The 19160-nt window shown below is 44.6% G+C and overlaps 1 protein-coding gene and 1 non-coding gene across 6 annotated transcripts in view; both read right to left on the reverse strand.

Annotated features, from left to right (window-relative positions):
* DCUN1D2 (defective in cullin neddylation 1 domain containing 2) overlaps positions 1–19160 on the reverse strand; it is a 38252-nt gene that overhangs the window by 15108 nt on the left and 3984 nt on the right. For all 5 annotated transcript variants that reach the window (XR_003724235.2, XR_013407787.1, XR_013407788.1 and 2 more), the window contains exons 2-4: positions 15901–16117; positions 12917–13085; positions 6052–6182 (exon numbers count right to left, since the gene is read on the reverse strand). Coding sequence is in view for 2 of the 5 variants with exons in the window: in XM_077974111.1 (XP_077830237.1) it covers positions 6052–6182; positions 12917–13085; positions 15901–16117 (517 nt within the window). In the remaining 3 variants the exon portion in view is untranslated. The remainder of the gene's footprint in view (positions 1–6051; positions 6183–12916; positions 13086–15900; positions 16118–19160) is intronic.
* Positions 10900–11063, reverse strand: LOC114673637 (U1 spliceosomal RNA). The gene has a single exon (XR_003724407.2). It is a non-coding gene; the product is annotated as a U1 spliceosomal RNA (small nuclear RNA).

Raw genomic sequence — 19160 nt, forward strand, 5'->3', positions numbered from 1 at the left:
CAAGGACTCCTGACTTGACTGGTTTAAACACGAGACATCCCACGCTCCATCACTCTCTCCTTCAGACAAGCAGCCTATGAGGACACAGCACTAAAAGGGGGCGGGGGAGGGCCCTGGACAGTCGGGGCGGAGGGAGCACAGTGTTTAACCTTCCCTGAATCCGTGCATAAAAGCAGACGCAGCAATTAGAAAGCAAAGTCAAACACCCAGAGGCGACATTTACCATAAGTTTGGGTGAGAAAGTATCATCCAAGTTGTAAGCACTAGGGGATGAGCCACTGCCAGCAATAGGACCCGCGTGGTGCCGGCGACGTGGGGGTCACAGGCCTCTGACAGATGTGAGAACAGGAGGGCCTCGGTGGTGCCTACACGGCAAGACCAGGTAAGGACGAGCCTGAATTAGGCTGTGGCAGCGGGCAGAGGCCACCAACGGGGCCCACACTGCAGGGAAGCCCGAGAGCAGAAGAGCTGGGCAGAAAGGGAAAACGGAGATGGAAAAGAGAGAAAAGCTGAGGAGGGGAGAGGATCAGTGCCAGACAATCTGAGAGCAAAGCAGACATTTCTGTCTACCACACGCCTGCACACACACACACACACACACTCAGCCAAGAGAGAGCACCATGAAGTCAAAAAGCTGCCCTGAACCATCCTCCTGAAAGACTAGGAAAACTAATTTCACATAAAAATGAGCAACAGAACAGCCCTGAGATCAAATCCCATACCATGCTATCCGAAGAAAAAAGATGCTATAAACAGAAGTCCCCCTTTGAAAATGAACGCATGCTGGGAAACACACCGACAGAACAGATCGAAAGTGCGACCTTCAGCCGAAACCATGGTTCACGCCTGTAATCCCAGCACTCTGGGAGCCTGAGGTGGGAGGGCTACGTGAGACCAGCAGTCTGAGACCAGCTCGGGCAACATAGTAGAACTCCGTCTCTCCAAAAAAAATTTAAAAATTAACCAGGCACAGTCTGCGTGCCTAAAGTCCCGGTGAGATGGGGGGCTGAGGTGAGAGGATCACCGAAACCCAGGAGCCTGAGGCTGCAGTCATGGCCACACCTCTGCACTTAAGCCTGAGCAATGGAGGGAGACCTCAACTCTAAAATCAAATGTTAAGCCAGGTGTGGTGGCTCACGTCTGTAATCCTAGCACTTTGGGAGGAAGCTGAGGTGGGAGGATCGCTTAAGCCCAAGAATTTGAGGCTGCAGTGAGCTATGATCACGCCACTCCACTCCAGCCTGGGCAAGAGAGCAAGACCCCGTCTCTAAATAAATTAAAAAAAAAAAAATTTTTTTTTTTAAGTGTGACCACTGACTTCAAAATAAAGGACATTAAGAAATGAAACAAAACATGAAACACCACAAATGAGAATTAGGAAAACTTAGTAATGAGGAAATCACACTCAAGAATTAGAAACAAAGGAAAATCATTCCGGAAATGACTTTACTAGAAGGCACATGAGGGAGATAAACTCAAAGGCAGCCACACACTGCATAACGTCTCCGCCAACGACAGGCCGCATAAGTGACAGCGGTCCAACAGGACTGCAAAAGTGCATTTTCACTGCACCTTTTCTATGCTTCAGTGTGTTTGGATACACAAATCCTCACGACTGTGTTATGGTTGCCTACCGTATTCAGTACGGTCACACGCTGTCCAGGTTTGTATCCTGGGAGCCATGGGCTGTGCCATACTGCTAGGTGTGCAATAGGCTATGCCACCCAGGTTTGCAAACATGCACCCTGTGACGTCGCACAAGGATGAGACTGCCTAACGATGCATTTCTCAGAACCTATCGCTGCCATTATGTGACACGTGACAGGTGATGACTTCAGAGAAGAAGATAGTGAAAAAGGAAGATCATTTTTAAAAGAAAAAAGAAATGAAGTACAGATTAAAAGGACTGAGAGAAAGCAACGCACACTGCCGAAGACTTAACTCCACAGAAGACCCAGCTCCACAGGGGACCCAACTCTATAGGGGACCCAGCTCCACAGAAGACTCAACTCCACAGAGGACCCAACTGCACAGGGGACCCAACCACACAGAGGACCCAGCTCCACAGGGGAACCAGCTCCACAGGGGACCCAACTGCACAGGGGACCCAACTCTATAGGGGACCCAACTCCACAGGGGACCCAACCACACAGAGGACCCAGCTCCACAGGGGAACCAGCTCCACAGGGGACCCAACTCCACAGAGGACCCAACTGCACAGGGGATTCAACTCTATAGGGGACCCAACTCCACAGGGGACCCAACCACACAGAGGACCCAACTCCACAGAAGACCCAACTCCACAGAGGACCCAACTGCACAGGGGACCCGACTCCACAGGGGAACCAGCTCCACAGAGGAACCAGCTCCACAGGGGACCCAGCTCCACAGGGGACCCAGCTCCACAGGGCACCCAGCTCCACAGGGGACCCAACTGCACAGGGGACCCAGCTCCACAGGGGACCCAGCTCCACAGGGGAACCAGCTCCACAGGGGAACCAGCTCCACAGGGGACCCAGCTCCACAGAAGACCCAACTCCACAGAGGACCTAACTCCAATTAAATGGGTAACTGGAGTTTCCAGAGAGACCAAAACCAAATACAAGGAACAGAGCAAATGCTTAAAACTACAATTCAAGAACATTTTCCCTGAAATTAAAAAAAGATTAGAAAGTACTTACTGAAAACACTCAGCATCATGTGAGAACACTGACCACGGATGACCCACAACACCCAGGCACATTTTAGTAAAATTACTGGGCTTCAAAGCAAAAGAAAAAATGGCCTTTGTTTGGGTATTTAGGCAAAACAGTAAGCAACTTACAAGGCCAAGACGACTGGCTCATCATCACTCCGTCTGACAATAACAATCTACGCCAGAAGAAAGTGAGCGACACCCTTGAGACAGTCCAAGGAACAAAAAGGAGGCTAGGATTCTGTACCCGTCACGCAAGGACTCGGGGAACACCGTCCCCAGCAGCACTTCCTGGGGATCCACCGGAGAACGAATTTCAAAACCTGGGAGCAGGGAGACATCAGCGGAAACCCTGGCGATAAGCAGGGGCTGCTGGGCAACACAGAGCGAGGACCACCCAGAACGACAGGGGAGGCCTGGCTGTGTGCCTAGAAAACAAAGCCATGGCCAAACTATTGTTTTAAATGGGGGGAGCGTGTATAACCCCCTTTCCTTTCCACGACTCACAGTAATTCCACCGGTGGAGACACATCACATCATCACTGAGCCTGTGGTGTGCGCCACGTGGGACTGGCTAACACGTCACCGCGGACGTTCTAACGCTACCTTCACCTGCGCCCTGGAGGGCCAGAACAGAAGAAGGGAAACACAGCTTAACACAGACAAGCTCAGGTAGGAAAAATAATCTGTAGTCCTGACTGTGGTTTAGAAGCTTCCAAATGAACCAAAATTTAAAAAATAAAAAAATAAAAAGCCTAGAAATGACGACTCTGAACAAGCACCAGCAGCGACTCCACCACAGCCTGAAACCAGTTTCCGCTAAAAGAAATCAGGGCTTCGCTGGGCGCAGTGGCTCAAGCCTGTAATCCCAGCACTTTGGGAGGCCGAGACGGGTGGATCACGAGGTCAGGAGATCGAGACCATCCTGGCTAACACGGTGAAACCCCGTCTCTAGTAAAAATACAAAAAATTAGCCGGGCGCAGTGGCGGGCGCCTGTAGTCCCAGCTACTCAGGAGGCTGAGGCAGGAGAATGGCGTAAACCCGGGAGGCGGAGCTTGCAGTGAGCTGAGATCTGGCCACTGCACTCCAGCCTGGGCGGCAGAGCGAGACTCCGTCTCAAAAAAAAAAAAAAAAAGAAATCAGGGCTTCTTGGAGAAAAAGCGAGTCCAGGTCTGGGGCAGAAGGCGACTGGACGAGCCCAGGACAGCCTGCAGTGCAGACAGGAAGGGAGCTGTCACCACCAGAGCACACCAACAGCACTCCACGAGTTCACGGGGACGTGAACAATAAACTGACCCTCGGTCGAAGGAAGCAGGGAACGCACTCGCCCCGGAGGTCATCCCGCCTTTCTGAGCAGCCTGTACCTCTGGCACCAACACCAGGAGATGGAAAGACTTCCTTCTGTGATCATCCCAGCTCACAAACAAACGGCAGGACAGGCTCTCATCGCTTCGCAGCCCTGAGCAAGGCTGGGGGTCTCGGCACTGCTGGTATCCTCAGGTGCCGCGCATGGCAGGCTCCTGAGCCAAGATGCAGCAGGCACTGCTACTGTTACCCAAGAGGCAAAGCGAGAGCCCAACAGGCCCCACGCGCCTTGTACAGCAGGCACCGCAATTTAGTAACCACAGTGTGGGGCCAGACGCATCTCAGCACCTGGTCTCTCTCACCAGCCCTCTGTGTCTCTCCCCCGTGCCTCTGCCCGTGTCCCCCTGGCGCCTCTGCTTCCGTCCCTCTGTCCCTCTGTCCCCCGTCTCTCTATCCCTCTGTCCCCCGTGCCTCTGTCCCTCTGTCCCCCGTCTCTCTATCCCTCTGTCTGCCGTGCCTCTGTCCCTCTGTCCCCCGTCTCTCTATCCCTCTGTCTGCCGTGCCTCTGTCCCTCTGCCCCCCGTGCCTCTGCCCCTCTGTCCCGTCTCTCTACCCCTCTGTCCCCCATACCTCTGTCCTTCCGTTCCCTGTGCCTCTGTCCCTCTGTCCTCCGTGCCTCTGCCCCTCTGTTCCCCGTCTCTCCATCCCTGTCCCCCGTACCTCTGTCCCTCTGTCCCCATCTCACTATCCCTCTGTCCCCTGTGCCTCTGCCCCTCTGTCCCCCGTCTCTCTATCCCTGTCCCCTGTACCTCTGTCCTTCTGTCCCCCGTACCTCTGTCCTTCTGTCCCCCGTGCCTCTGCCCCTCTGTCCCCCGTACCTCTGTCCTTCTGTCCCCCATCTCTCTATCCCTCTGTCTGCCGTGCCTCTGTCCCTCTGCCCCCCGTGCCTCTGTCCCTCTGTCCCGTCTCTCTACCCCTCTGTCCCCCATACCTCTGTCCTTCCGTTCCTTGTGCCTCTGTCCCTCTGTCCCCCGTGCCTCTGTCCCTCTGTCCCCATCTCTCTATCCCTGTCCCCCGTGCCTCTGTCCCTCTGCCCCCCGTGCCTCTGCCCCTCTGTCCCCCCGTGCCTGTGCTCCCTGTCCTTCTGCCGGGTGTCTCTGACCCTGTGCCTGTCCATCTGTGCCACTGGCCTCTCAGGTGATCAGTGCACATCTCCCAGCACCCAACCCAGCTCCACCTCCACTTTCACTGCAGTCCCCGAATCCCTGCTGTAGGGTTAGGAGTGACAGACAGTTAAAGCGAATGCAGACTCCTCAAGTAAAAAAAAACATTTATTATTGTCCATGCAAATGGGCCATATTAATGATCCATAAAAATGGATTACAGTATTTTAAAATAAAACACAAAAGTGGGCTCAATTGTTGGTGTGCAGGCTGGGGTCTACGTGGCAGAGAGAGAACAATTATGAGCTGACACAGGACATTTACAAATTCGTTTACATTTTAAAATTTAAACATGTGAACCCAGAAGTGGAGAGACGCTATCGACGGAGATCTTCAGGCACGTGGTATCATAAACTCATCTACCTACGTACAGAGCAAAGTGTGGAGAAGGCAAGAAACCAAAGGGTGGTCATGTTACAGGTGGGCCAGCCACGGTGGCTCATGCCTGTCATCCCCACACACTCTGAAGTGGGAAGAATGCCTGAGCTCCGGAGTTCGAGACCAGCACAGGCAACAAGGCAAGACCTTGTCTTTATTAAAAATTTAAAAACAAAAATGAAAATAGACAGATGCAGTGGTGGACGCCTGGAGTCCCAGCTACTCAGGAGACTGAGGTGGGAGGATTGCTTGAGCCCAGGAGATTGAGGCTGCAGTGAGCTGTGACTGTACCACTGCACTCCAGCCTAGGTGACAGAATGAGACCCTATCTCAAAAAAACCAAACCAAAACCTAAAATCATTAGTTGGCTATACAGAAATCATGTTGTTCACGTCCACTGATAATCTTATTACGATCTGGCATTTTACATATTTGGATTTCATACTCACCTAAACCTTTCTGCCCTGGGTTCTTAGCGAAAGTGAAGGTAAACTGATAAAAATCTTTAAATTTGGCTGTGTCCTTCAGCTCCTGCTCCAGTCTTGGCAGAAGAGCCTTTAGCTTCTCCATGCTGTCACACCTGCAATGAGGGAGACAGTGGTTTGTGCTGCGGCAGACGCACCTCCCTAGTCGACTCTCCTTTTGTCCTCTGTGCGGGAACTGTGGCCAGGCACGCGGCTCCAGCTGGAGACCGTATTTCCCAACTTCTTTTCCCAGGCGCGGCCTAAGGCTCTAAATGATCATGTAAGAGAAGGGAAGGGGGGCAATGTCTCCCTTGCTAAAAGGAATTCAAAATGCTCTAAGACAGATACTGGTGGCGGCTGCCCAGCTCTGGGAATATACTAAAACCACTGAGTTGTAGACTTTAAATGAGAGAAAATACGGTATGTGAATTAGATCTCGATAAAATTATTAAAAGAAAAACCCAAAACAACATCTTTTGCCCTCTTCCTGAGAACTGGAACAAGGGCGTGGTCTAACTCGGTGGCTCTGACCATGGAGAGAGGCCCCTGCCCTGCGGTGACAGGTTATGAGGTGAGGAGATGGCAGGGACGAGGGAATGGAAAGACAGAAAGAGCCTATTTCTCAGTGACTTGCAGAATGGAGTCGCCCTGCCAGCCTGGGCCACTGCTACCTCTGTCCCATCATACAAGCGAAAAATAAACTCATATAAATCTTAAGCTACCTTATTTAGGGATCTCTTCATTATAGCAGGTTAGATTTAAAATATCCAGGTATTGTAAAAGACAGCTCTATATTGTTTTAAAATTGATTTTTTCCATCAAAAAGTCAATAACCTTTAAAAACAGTCAACAGCCTTTAAGGCAGAAATCGACAACAGTAAAACAAAGTCTATCTTTCTAATTTCGACTGCACAGCAAAGCACAGAATAAAAGCAACACTTATCCACTTACCCAAGCAGAGCAGAGGTAAGGAAAGAACATTGGAGAAAGCTTTAGAGCAGCTAGAAAAGTCCATAAAGACGTACACAGAAAAGCACAGATGTAGGACTCAGTCCTGTGCATAGTCACAGTCCCGTTCTGGTCAACAGCAGGAGGTGGATGTGACGGTGGTCCCATAAAATCATAATGGCACCTAGATGTTCCTGCCACCTCGGGGCGTCAGAGCCACTGCAATGTCTAGCACAATGCATGACCATTTCTACCTTTAGGCGCGTTTAGATACACAGACTTACCACTGTGTTACAGCTGCCTACGGCACTGAGTACAGTCACCCGCTGAACAGGCTCGTAGCCTAGGAACAACAGGCTGTACCACAGACTAGGTGTGTAGTGGGCTGTACCATCTCGGTTTGTGTAAGTACACTCTGTGATGTCTGCACAATGAAATTTCCTAACAACGCATTTCTCAGAACGTGTCCCTGTCTCTGAAGTGATGCATGACTGCACTGCAGGTGAATGTGAGCGGAAGCACCATCCACATCAACAGTGGCAGCTGGGCCAGGTGCAGCAGTTCGTTCCTGTAATCCCAGCGCTTTGAGAGGAGGAGGAGGGAGGATCGCTTGAGGCCTGGAGTTTGAGACCAGTCTGGATGACATAGCTCAGAGACCCAGTCTCCACAAAAAGTAAAAACTAGCTAGGCATGGTGGCATGTGCCCGAAGTCCCAGCAACCCACCGTACCCCAGTTGGCACAACAGAGTGTGACGCTCTTGAAAAAGGGAGTGGGTGGCAGCTGAGGGCTCTTTGCCATTTCAGCCTCCTCTTCCCTCCAGCGAGGCACGGACAATCCGACTTCCGGGCCAGGCCCACTGTGCCCACCACCTACCGGAGCCGTCCTTCAGCGCGCCTCTAGCTGGACGTAAACAGGAACTCACAGTGTGCACCACCTCACATCTGGGTGCCTCTGGCTTTGTGACGTCCGAGGTTCGTTCCTGTGGGTATGCTCGGCTCCAGCTGTTCCTTCTCTTTGCCACATAGAATTCTTGTTATACACATATTTTACGATTCATAAACGCTACTGTCGGTGAACATTCCGGCTGTTTCTAGTTTGCTGGTTTGGAGTAATGGTGTCAACACTTCTGTACACCGATCACAACATACACGTAGGCACATTCCAGCGTGGCCGGCGGGGTCACAGCGTCTGCGCACCTTCCATTTAGTAACTGACGTCGAACAGTACATTGGAGCTCCCACTCCACGCACTTTCACTCACATCTGCTGTCGTGTCTTGTTTTAGCCCCCAGAGGGCGGTTTGTTATGGGGTTCTATTTCACCGAGGTTTTCACCTGCATTTCCCCAGCGAATGAGATTAAGCATCTTATACTTTAACTGGCCCTTGTGCATCCTCTTTTGTAAAGTGCTTGTCAAATCTTTTGCTTGTTTTTCAACATCTTTTTCTTATTGTTTTGTAGAAATTCTTTATATATTAAAGATACAAGCCTTTGCCAGGTATTTTTAAAGAACTTTCACACAGAACAAGCATTGCCTTTCTACTACTTTGATGTTTCTTAACCAGTTCTTATTTTTACTATAATATGCTGTATTTTTCTTTACAGTGATTGTTTTTGTTGATGTTTTAGAAATTATCCTATTTCACAGTCATAAAGACCTTTTCCTATATTATTTTTCTACAGACTTTTTGCTTCTGCCTTTCATACTGAGATCTACTTCTATCTGAAACTGATGTTTACATATGGTATGCGGTAGAGGTCAGGATTTATTTCTCCCCAAAATACTAGCTAATTCTCCCAGTATCATTTGTTGAAAAAGTGTCTGTCTCCACTTAAGTCTACCTCTGTCGTAAACCAGAAGTCCCTACATACACGGACTTCTTTCTGAGCCCTCCATTCTGCTCCACTGGTCTCTGGTCTATTTATCTGATCTGGCACTTGATGCCATGTAGTCATCATTATCGTAGCTGTAAAGTTCTGATTATCTGGCAGAGCAAATCTTCCCATCCTGTTCTTTTCCTTCAAGAACTGCTTTTTGACTGCGCATTTTTATAGAAATTTCAAATCAGCTTGTCAAATTACACATATATAAACCCACTATCTATTAGGATTTTCAAACTGAGATCACATTCAATATAAAAACCTAAGGATAAAATACTGTGTTCCAACCTATGAATGAAGTATATTTCTCCATTTATTCAGGTCTTGTTTCCTGTCTCTCAATGAGTTATTATTTTCTCTATGGGAGTATCACACATCTTTAATCCGATTTATTCTAGGTATTCTGTATTTTTGAAGATATTGAAAAATGACATATATTTTAAAATTTACTGTTTTGCTGATTGTTGCACTTGGTGTCCTGAAATATAACAGGATTTTATTTGCAGACCTTGGACCCTGTAGTGTGGCTAACGTCACTACTGATTCGAATATTTTATCCATAGATTAGACTAGCTGTGATCTCCTGTTTTATACTGAATAGAAATAGTCATTCAGGTTTTGTTCCGTCTCAAAGGGGAGGTGGCTTACAATTCCCGTAAGTATAATGTTTGCCACAGGAATTTTTTCCTTTTGGTCAGATTAAGAACTGCCCCTCTTATTCTTAGTTTTCCATGAGTTTTGTTTTTTTTTTAAATGAAGAAACACTGAATTTGATCAAACCCATCTTATGCACTGGGACGATCCTTTTTTTCTGTTGTTAACCATGGTAAATTAATTATACCGATTGACTTTGTAACATTAAACGGATCTTGCATTCCTGGGTATAACCAACTTTGTCATGATGTATCATCCTGGGCTTATCGTCTTGGATTTTTTGCTAATGACTGGTCAGTTTCCTGATACTGTGTGTAGGATTTTTGCATCTTATCATCTTAGGCATCTTCTGATTCTTATAACTGAGAGTGGCCTATAATTTTCCATTCTCAAATGTTATCCCTTGGTTTTGTCATGCAGCTTGTGCTGGCCTTAAAACAAATTGTGAAATCTTTCTTCCTTTACTATTCTCTGGAAAAGGATGTTTAAAATTGGGGATTTTCCTTTTCATTAGGAGTTTGGTTGGATGTGCCAATTAAGTTATCCCAAACAGAAGCTGTCTCTTTGAGACGATTTTAAATTACAGGCTCAAATTCTTAAGAGTTACAGAACTATTAAGATTTTCCATTTCTTCATGTCAGTTTTAGTAAGTTATATTTTTCATATAGGTTGTCAAATTTATTGGCATAAAGCTTTTCATAACAGACTTTTTTTTTTAATGCTTCTGGCACCTATCATTTTGTCCCTCTTTTCATCTATGTATGTTACTTATGATTTACTACATTCACAAGTCTTTTCAAATAACAAGCTTCTGGCTTTATTGATCCTTCCTAATGACAACTTCTTTTCTATTTGATTATTCTTGTAAATTAAAATACTTTACTTTTCTAATTTACTTGTAAATTAGAAGTAAATTTTCTAATTCACTTGTAAATTAGAATACTGCTTCAAAAATATTAATTCCTTCCTTCTATATTCTTTTTCTATTTCTTGAGATGGAAGGCTTTGTTCACTGATTTTCAGCCTTTCCTTCTTTCTAAAACATGCATTTAATAAGCTGAATTCTACAAGCTTACATATATTTTCACTATCCAAGATATTTTCTAATTTCCATTGTAACTTCTTTCTCATCCCAAGGGTTACTCAGAGATATGCAATATCCACACATATCCTACCTAGTTATCTTTTTGTTACATTCCTAGTTTAACTATACTGTGCTCAGAAGACATACTCTGTATCATTTCAAACCTCTGAAAATTGTTGCAATTTACTTAATAGCCCAGTTTATTGTCAATTTTTATTAATGTTCTGTGCCTTTAATAAAGTTTTTTTTTTTTTTAATTTTAAACACCAGGAGAGAACACAAACATAATCCCCCACTACCACAAATTATGCAGTCCAGTTTCCCACATTTGGGAAAATCACAGGCGTCAGCACATCTGGAATGCAATGGATAAGCCCAGCCCCGGGAAAACCACCTTCATGATCATGGTATCTCCCCTGCCAGGCTGTTTTGTGTTTTCTTTTGAAAAGAAAACGTATTCTTCAACATCGAAGGCAACGTTCTAAATGTTCTCCTAGGCCATTTTTTGTGCTGTCCAAATCTTCTATGTCCTCACTAATTTTTCATCCACTCATCCTATCAGTTACTACAATGTGTGTGAAAACTCCTCACTTTGATCATGGATTTGCATCTTTCTCTTTGTAGTTGCTTATTTTTGCTTTAAATACTTTGGGACACTTCAATAAATACATAAAAACATAAGTATGACTGCTTTCCAGGTGAGATAAACCCTTTATCATCATGAAATGGTCCTCCTTATCTGCAGAGTTCCTGTGTGCCTCAAAGCTGTTTTAGTTGTATCTATTTTAAACAATATGAACAGGTGACATTTAAACATCCATCTGGGCCAGGCATGGTGGCTCCCGCCTGTAATCCTAGCACTTTGGGAGGCTGAGGCAAGGTGGATCGCCTGAAGTCGGGAGTTCAAGACCAGCCAGGCCAATACGGTGAAACCCCGTCTCTACTAAAAATCAAAAATTAGCTGGGTGTGGTGGCAGGCGCCTGCAATCCCAGCTACTCAGGAGACGGAGGCAAGAGAATTGCTTGAACCCAAGAGATGGAGTTTGCTGTGAGCTGAGATCGTGCCACTGCACTCCAGCCTAGGTGACAGAATGAGACTCCATCTCAAAAAACAAACAAACAATTAAGAGTACACTCGAAAATAACAATAAAAAGTAGAGTAAATGCATAAACTGGCAACATAATCATTTATATTATCAAGTATCATATACTGCACATAACTGGATGTGCTACGCTTTTATACGAATGGCAGAGCAGCAGGTTTGTCTGTGCCAGCACCACCACACACAGGCAATGTATTGAGCTATGACATTATGATGGCTGGGATGCAGGAATTTTTTAGCCCCATTCTAACCTTACGGGACCACTGTTGTATAAGCGGTCCACTGTTGACCGAAATGTCACTATGCAGTGCATCACTGTCGTTCAATAAGCTTAATGATTAAGAGAGTCACATTAGGCCCTTTCATTTACTTTTATAACTTATCTGTAAGTGAGAAACACCTTATTAATGAAGCCTTTATCCCAATCCTGTAGGTAGAATAGAAAAATGTTACAAGCAAAAAACCAAAATGACATCTTAATTTTTAACATAGCAGCATAATAAATTCTACATTTAATATACAGTATTATGAAATAACATGAATGAACTGAACCTGGTATTTACTGTCAATTCAAAATTGGAAAGAAAAAAACTCAAAAAGAAGAAAATGAGTTACAAAAGGGGTTAATATGAAAAAATCAAAATGTGAAATGAAACAAAGCTTTAAACTGAAAATTAAAAGGAAACCAGGCCGGGCGCGGTGGCTCAAGCCTGTAATCCCAGCACTTTGGGAGGCCGAGACGGGCGGATCATGAGGTCAGGAGATCGAGACCATCCTGGCTAACATGGTGAAACCCCGTCTCTACTAAAACAAATACAAAAAAACTAGCCGGGCGAGATGGCGGGCGCCTATAGTCCCAGCTACTCGGGAGGCTGAGGCAGGAGAATGGCATAAACCCAGGAGGTGGAGCTTGCAGTGAGCTGAGATCCGGCCACTGTACTCCAGCCTGGGCGACAGAGCGAGACTCCGTCTCAAAAAAAAAAAAAAAAAAAAAAAAAAAAAAAAAAAAAAAAAGGAAACCAAAGGCTTAATAGTGCAGAGAGTGCAGATGCATAAGAAATTTTTAAGACACACAAAGAAAATAAACATATGAAATTAATATGTAGAGGTTGCTGAAAAATAATTAATGTTAAAAGTATTTTCATTTCTGAAAAAATTTAAGCTACGAATAATTGACTTACCCGAGTTCTGTCATGCCATCTAGAAATTCCTTTCTGCTAAATTCACACTGAGTTGCTGCCCTGAACTTCCACGCTATGACCAACACACTGATACTGGCAGGATCTAGGCTCAGATCATCACAAAACTGTTGAATCCCATCGATTCCAATTTTGTTTTCATCTTGTGGATCTGTAGTTAATATCAGGGGTAAAGGAAGTTATACTATTTTGAAAAGGAATTCTAAAATAGGAGGTTTGAATCCTAGCATTCTATTATACGACATAGTTCTAGCAAGCGTGTTTCCAATACATCAATCAATAGGCTGCAGTTTTCTACTACACATGAAAGAAATAGTGAGCAACTAATAATTTATCCAGAAAACGGTCCTATTTTTAAAATCTAGGTTTCTGGGTCTTAGGGAAAAAAAAATCATTGAATTTTTTTTGAGAAGATCTGTTCACTAAGAAAAATTTAATTTCCCTAAAGTGAAATAAAAATTCAAGTTTAGAGAAATTTAGCTCACCCAAAGGCAAAATGCTATAAAAGATACTGTATTGATAAAGTATTTACAATACCTTGGGTTTTTATCACAACTCTGCCAAAGTAAATGAATGATTGATGTTTTTCTTAAGTGATTTCATTTGCTAGTTCTAATGGTACTGGACAATAACTATTTTTCAGAATCATTTAGCTTATGTATCCACATTTAATAGCTTAGAAATTCAGGTTCCCCACTCCCTATTCCTAGTTTATAAATAAAATTAAAGAACTTAGCATTTGTTTATCAGAAAATCAAACAGTAAAATATATTTAAGGCATCCCAGCAAGACTTCACTAAAGCTAGTAATTTCAGACAGATTATATCATATTGTCGTAATGCATATGTAAATTGTGGGTTTAGAAGGTAAAAATAGAAAACCTGTAGCTTCTTTGCTCAAAGAAAGATTAGGTAGGATAAACTTTTCTTCCCCTTCACACAAAATCTAACTCTGGTCATTTAAGTAGTTTACTACTACATATATATAGTTAACAAAGAAAAATGGTAACAAAAATGAAGAAAACCATAAACATCCTTCTAACTCTATTCTCCTATCAGGGAGAAAACCTCAGCATAGTTTATGGGACAGAGGTTCTGTAAAAAAGGTAAATCCCCACTTATCACCTTATTCAATTCCATCTGCTAATATTATACTTCATGAATAGAAATACTGATCTACAATGCTCTGACCTCATAAACCATCTCAGTAAATTTGATTACAACCATATTCAATATTTCAAGTAATTCTGCAAATACTTGTTCATTTGTATATGCTAACGTAATAACCAATGTTATATTTGTCAACAGTCTTAGAACTATGTTTATTTTTAGAGCCTAAAGTGATTGTACCATGTTTCCACTTTAACTGACTATAACTGCATGAATAAAGTTAAATAATAATGAAGGGATGAAGCTTCAATAACACTTAAAGACACAATTTTCCACTTATACACAAGTATTTTTTCAAAAGCAGCTGTATATATTTAAATAACTTTAAAAAATCTGCCTAAAAAGCTTATGATTTACAAAATTAGCTCAACAACTAACTTAGCCAAAAATGTTTGAAGTAGACTAATGCTTAACTAAAAACAATTTTCATTCTTTGGGAAGTACAATAAGTACAAATCTGGTTTGTTTTACCACTGACTACGTTTCTGAGCCAAGATTTTTAAAAGCAATTTTCAACTCACTTTTCAGATCTAAACAGAAAGACTAAAGCACACACACAGTATTTTAAAAAGTAAAAAATGAAAATATTAAATAAACAAGAACTAGGCCGGGTGCGGTGGCTCACGCCTGTAATCCCAGCACTTTGGGAGGCCAAGGCAGGTGGATCACGAGGTCAAGAGATCGAGACCATCCTGGCCAACATGGTGAAACCCCGTCTCTACTGAAAATACAAAAATTAGCTGGGCGTGGTGGCGGGCGCCTGTAGTCCCAGCTACTCGGGAGGCTGAGGCAGGAGAATCATTTGAATGTGGGAGGCAGAGGATGCAGAGAGCCGAGATCATACCACTGCACTCCAGCCTGGCGACAGAGCGAGACGCCGTCTCAGACACACACACACACACACACACACACACACACACACACACACCAATAAACAAACAAACAGGAACTTAAAGCCAAGGAAATTATTGTATATTTGGGCTAATACTTGTTTAAATGAGAGTCAGGGCTTGGTTTTGTTTTAAAGTTTTAGAAAACTTGGCCTTAAAAACTGGTAGAAAGAAAAAGCAAAATAAGTCAGCTCTTAGATGGCTGCCTCCCCCTCTGCACTGAAGATGAAATTTAAAACCCGCAGAGGGGCGTGGATCTGCATATGCTCATCATGGCAGTCTTAGTGCAAGGCACAGCTGCATTTTGACGAGAAAAGCTCCCATCCAAGCACTGATGTCAATAAAAATCACAACTGCTCACAATCTGAAACACAAGGTTTCTTTGCTGAGAGCTTTTCCCAAAGCCTCTCGAACCACTGAAGCTACTTCAGTGCTAACACGCCACTGCCCGGGCAAGGAAAACACTAAGGTTTACCCTCACTTCAGGATCGTCTTCACGATTTGGTGTTGTTCTTAACCTTCTCATCATCAATATTTCAGCCTAAACAGAAGTGCTTGAAAAAAATACCGTATTAACAGACATATTCACGCCAAGACACCAAGCCTCCCAGCAGCAGCTGTTCCCTGACAGGCTGTGCAGTGTCAGACTCACCACACAGAACAAGCAGGCACAGGCCTGGTCCTGCTCCATCGCCGACTCCCCTCTTCTTGCCCTCCCCACCCCCACCAATCACAGTCCCAGCCCCACTGAAACGGAAGAAAGTGGATTCTGCAGCTGAACGTGGGGAGGAGAAGCAACAGCAGCCCGGAGATCTGCCCCTGGCACCAGAAAGAACCCTGGAAGTGCAGCGTGCAGGCCGCTCACGGAGGCCGACATCCGTCCGGCTTTGCTGCCCTCACCTCTTACCTTTGTACCTGCCGTACAGCTGCTCCAGCTTCTTCTTGTCCACAGTGTTCCGCATGGACTCCCTGTGGAACGAGTCTGGGTTTTGGAAGAAGCTGTCCGTGGCCTCGTCTAGTCTCCACTCATTCTGCGTTAAGCAGTAGATAGCAGTTCTCTCGCCAGCCTGAGTGCATGCCATAAACTGGCGGACCTTGTCCTTCTGAGACGATTTAAGCTTATGCTTTGGGATGCAAAAGAAGTAGGAAAGCCAATGAAGCCGCTCGGGGTTCGTCCCAGCTCTAGCCTAACGCCTGCACTTTAACTGGGCAGAATTAGAGACAAAGCCTTGCTCGTCATCAGTTAAAAAGACTGCACGGTCTTCCGAAACAACAGTACCTACACTGTAACAAACAGGCAGTCCGAGCTTCAGAAACTATGAGAATTAACATCTTATACAAAACACATTCTGATCGCCACCCAGTTCACCCTGCATGAAGCGTGACTCATTTTTCTAAAGCTCTCAGGAACTCTGTAACGCACACCTAGCCTCTGAGGACACCGGGCAAGGACCTCACGGCGTCACCGGGGCCCCAGCCACAGGGTCTTCTTTGGTTTCAATAAACTTCAGGCTTTAATGAACGGAAAGAGGCTGTGCAGTTTGCAGACATTTTTTCCCAGTTTAAATCAGCAGAATCACATTGATGAAAATGTACACAAATAACTAAGCATCGTGTTAAAAGTAATTTATGAAAGTTTCACAAGCAGGCACAAAAAAAGCCTGTTATGATTAAATGGAAACAATAATACTAATAACAAGAATGCCTCTGTATACCAGACAGAAATAAAATGAAAAATAGGACAGAGGATCTGGGCAGGCAATAAATAACAACGCTGCCAAGCAGCTGCACTATATATAGTACATAATGAAACAAAGTAACATCTTGACACTTCCAGATATAGGAGGGCTGAGATTCCACTTATCTAAAGTAACTGGATGATGGAATCCCAGCACTTTGGGAGGCTGAGGCGGATCACTTGAGGTCAGGAGTTCAAGACCATCGTGGCCAACATGGAGAAACCCCATCGCTACTAAAAATACAAAAATTAGCTGGGCGTTGTGGCGGGCGCCTATAGTCCCAGCTACTTGGGAGGCTGAGGCAGGAGAATCACTTGAACCTGGGAGGTGGAGACTGCAGTGAGCTGAGATCACGCCACTGCACTCCAGCCTGGGCGACAGAGCAAGACTCCATCTCAATCAACCAATCAATAAAGAAACCTGATGAAAGCAACACTGGAAAAAAAAGTGATTCACTAACTTCTCTAAATCCAAACAGACCCTAGAATCCACTGGATGCTAATGTTTTACAAAAATGCTTTACACAATAATATAAGGGGGAAATTTTTTACTCAAAAGGATTTATACTCAATCTTGTTCAAATAGAGATGAGACAACTTATAAAAACACATGGAATGAATTACAACATAACGAAAGTGTACAGAAGGATAACAAGGTATGGTTGAGAAAGGGGTGCCGTTAGTGCAAGGATGTGCCTGTCACATGTTAAGAGCTGGAAATCAGGCTCCAAGCTTCCCCAGTGCCACAGTAAAGAAAACATGATTAGTTAGGAAAATTCATTTTCATAAGATCTAAAACCTTACCAGCAGCTCAGAAGTGGTATAGACCCTTCTGGCCTAAAACCTGAGGGAAACGTCTCCTGGGCTCCTGGCAAAGTTCCATGTCCCCTCACACATACCAATTCCTCACCAAAATGCCAACCATGTACAGCAGAGCCAGTTTCCAGAAGGTTTTTTTTTTTTTTTTTTTGAGACAGGAAATCAAAAAGCATGCTGATGCCAAAATACCAGAGGACGATTCCGCAGGAGCATTAAGATAACACTGTCCAGATACATACTCTCCCACATGCATCTGCGACCGCTGGGTCCTAAGGCCTTTCAGGAGGTCCACAGAACCACCTTCCTGAGCGTCCTAAGCCGCCACCGGCCTTGCTCACTCTCATTCTCACAGAGTGCATAGCAGAGGCCTCCACGGGCCGCAAGGCTTGTGATATCACAGGAATGAATGTGAGATTCGAGAGCCTATCTTTTATCAAGCTAGACATTAAAATATTTGCAAAAATGTAATAGGTTTATTATTGCTAATTAGATATAGAAATATTTTAATACTTCCTATTTTAATTTCTAATATGGTAAATATTGATGACTATTACCCACACAAACAAGAGCTCTCATTTAAGAATGGGGTTCTAATCATTCTTAAAAATATATAGGAAATGTGGTACATATATACCACGGCATACTACATAGCCATAAAAAGGACCAAGATTATGTCCTTTGCAGCAACATGGATGGAGCTAGAGGCCATTTTCCTAAGTGAACTGGCGCAGGAACAGACAACCAAATGCCACATGTTCTCACTTGTAAGTGGGAGTTGAACACAGAGCACGTGTGGACACAAAGAAGGAACAACAGACACCGGGGCCTGCTTGAGAGTGGCAGGAGGGAGACGATCCCAGAACTGCCCACCAGGTACCGTGCTCATTACCAGGCTGACGAGATCATCTGTACGCCAACTCCCATGACACACAGCTGACCTCTGTAACAAACCTGCGCACGCACCCCGAACCTAAAAGTTAGAAAAAACAAACCCGAAAACCACACAACTCCTGAGACTAAACCCTGAGAGAACTGCTAACTCAGGTGAGGCTACAGAATTAACATTTCGGCTACTCAGAACAATGAGTGTTGAGCATTTGGGAGTCTTGAATCCCTTTTGGAATCTGAGGAGTCACAGGTCTGCCCTCCAGGAACACATATATGGACCTCACATGTGCAGGCAGCTTTGCATAAAATTTCAGGGGTTTCACAGATGGCTTAAGCCCATCTGCTAAGTCCTCATAAGGTAGGGGAAGGCAGAACTCAGATGAAGAACTGATGAAGATCAGAAGCCTCACTCAGCCAACTTTCTCTCTTAATGTTCCAGTCAGCAGTCGGCTCTGCCATCTCAGGCCTGTGGGTCTGTTGCAAAAGCAGACAGCCGTAGGCTGTGTTCCAATAAAACTCAATTTACAAAAACAGACAGCTAGCCTGTGGGCTGTAGTTTGCTGAACCCGATCTAGATTCTAGAGGAATAAATGGAATACATATTCACTACATTATTTTCTGAAACTGAGCTTTTGAATAGAACTAAACGAAAAATTCAAGGTTGTATTATCTGGTAAGATCAAATTTAACTAAATTAAGGCAGATCCCATACTCTCTGACAG

The sequence above is a fragment of the Macaca mulatta genome, chromosome 17, assembly GCF_049350105.2.
Source record: "Macaca mulatta isolate MMU2019108-1 chromosome 17, T2T-MMU8v2.0, whole genome shotgun sequence".
In the NCBI taxonomy this organism is placed as follows: Eukaryota; Metazoa; Chordata; class Mammalia; order Primates; family Cercopithecidae; genus Macaca; species Macaca mulatta.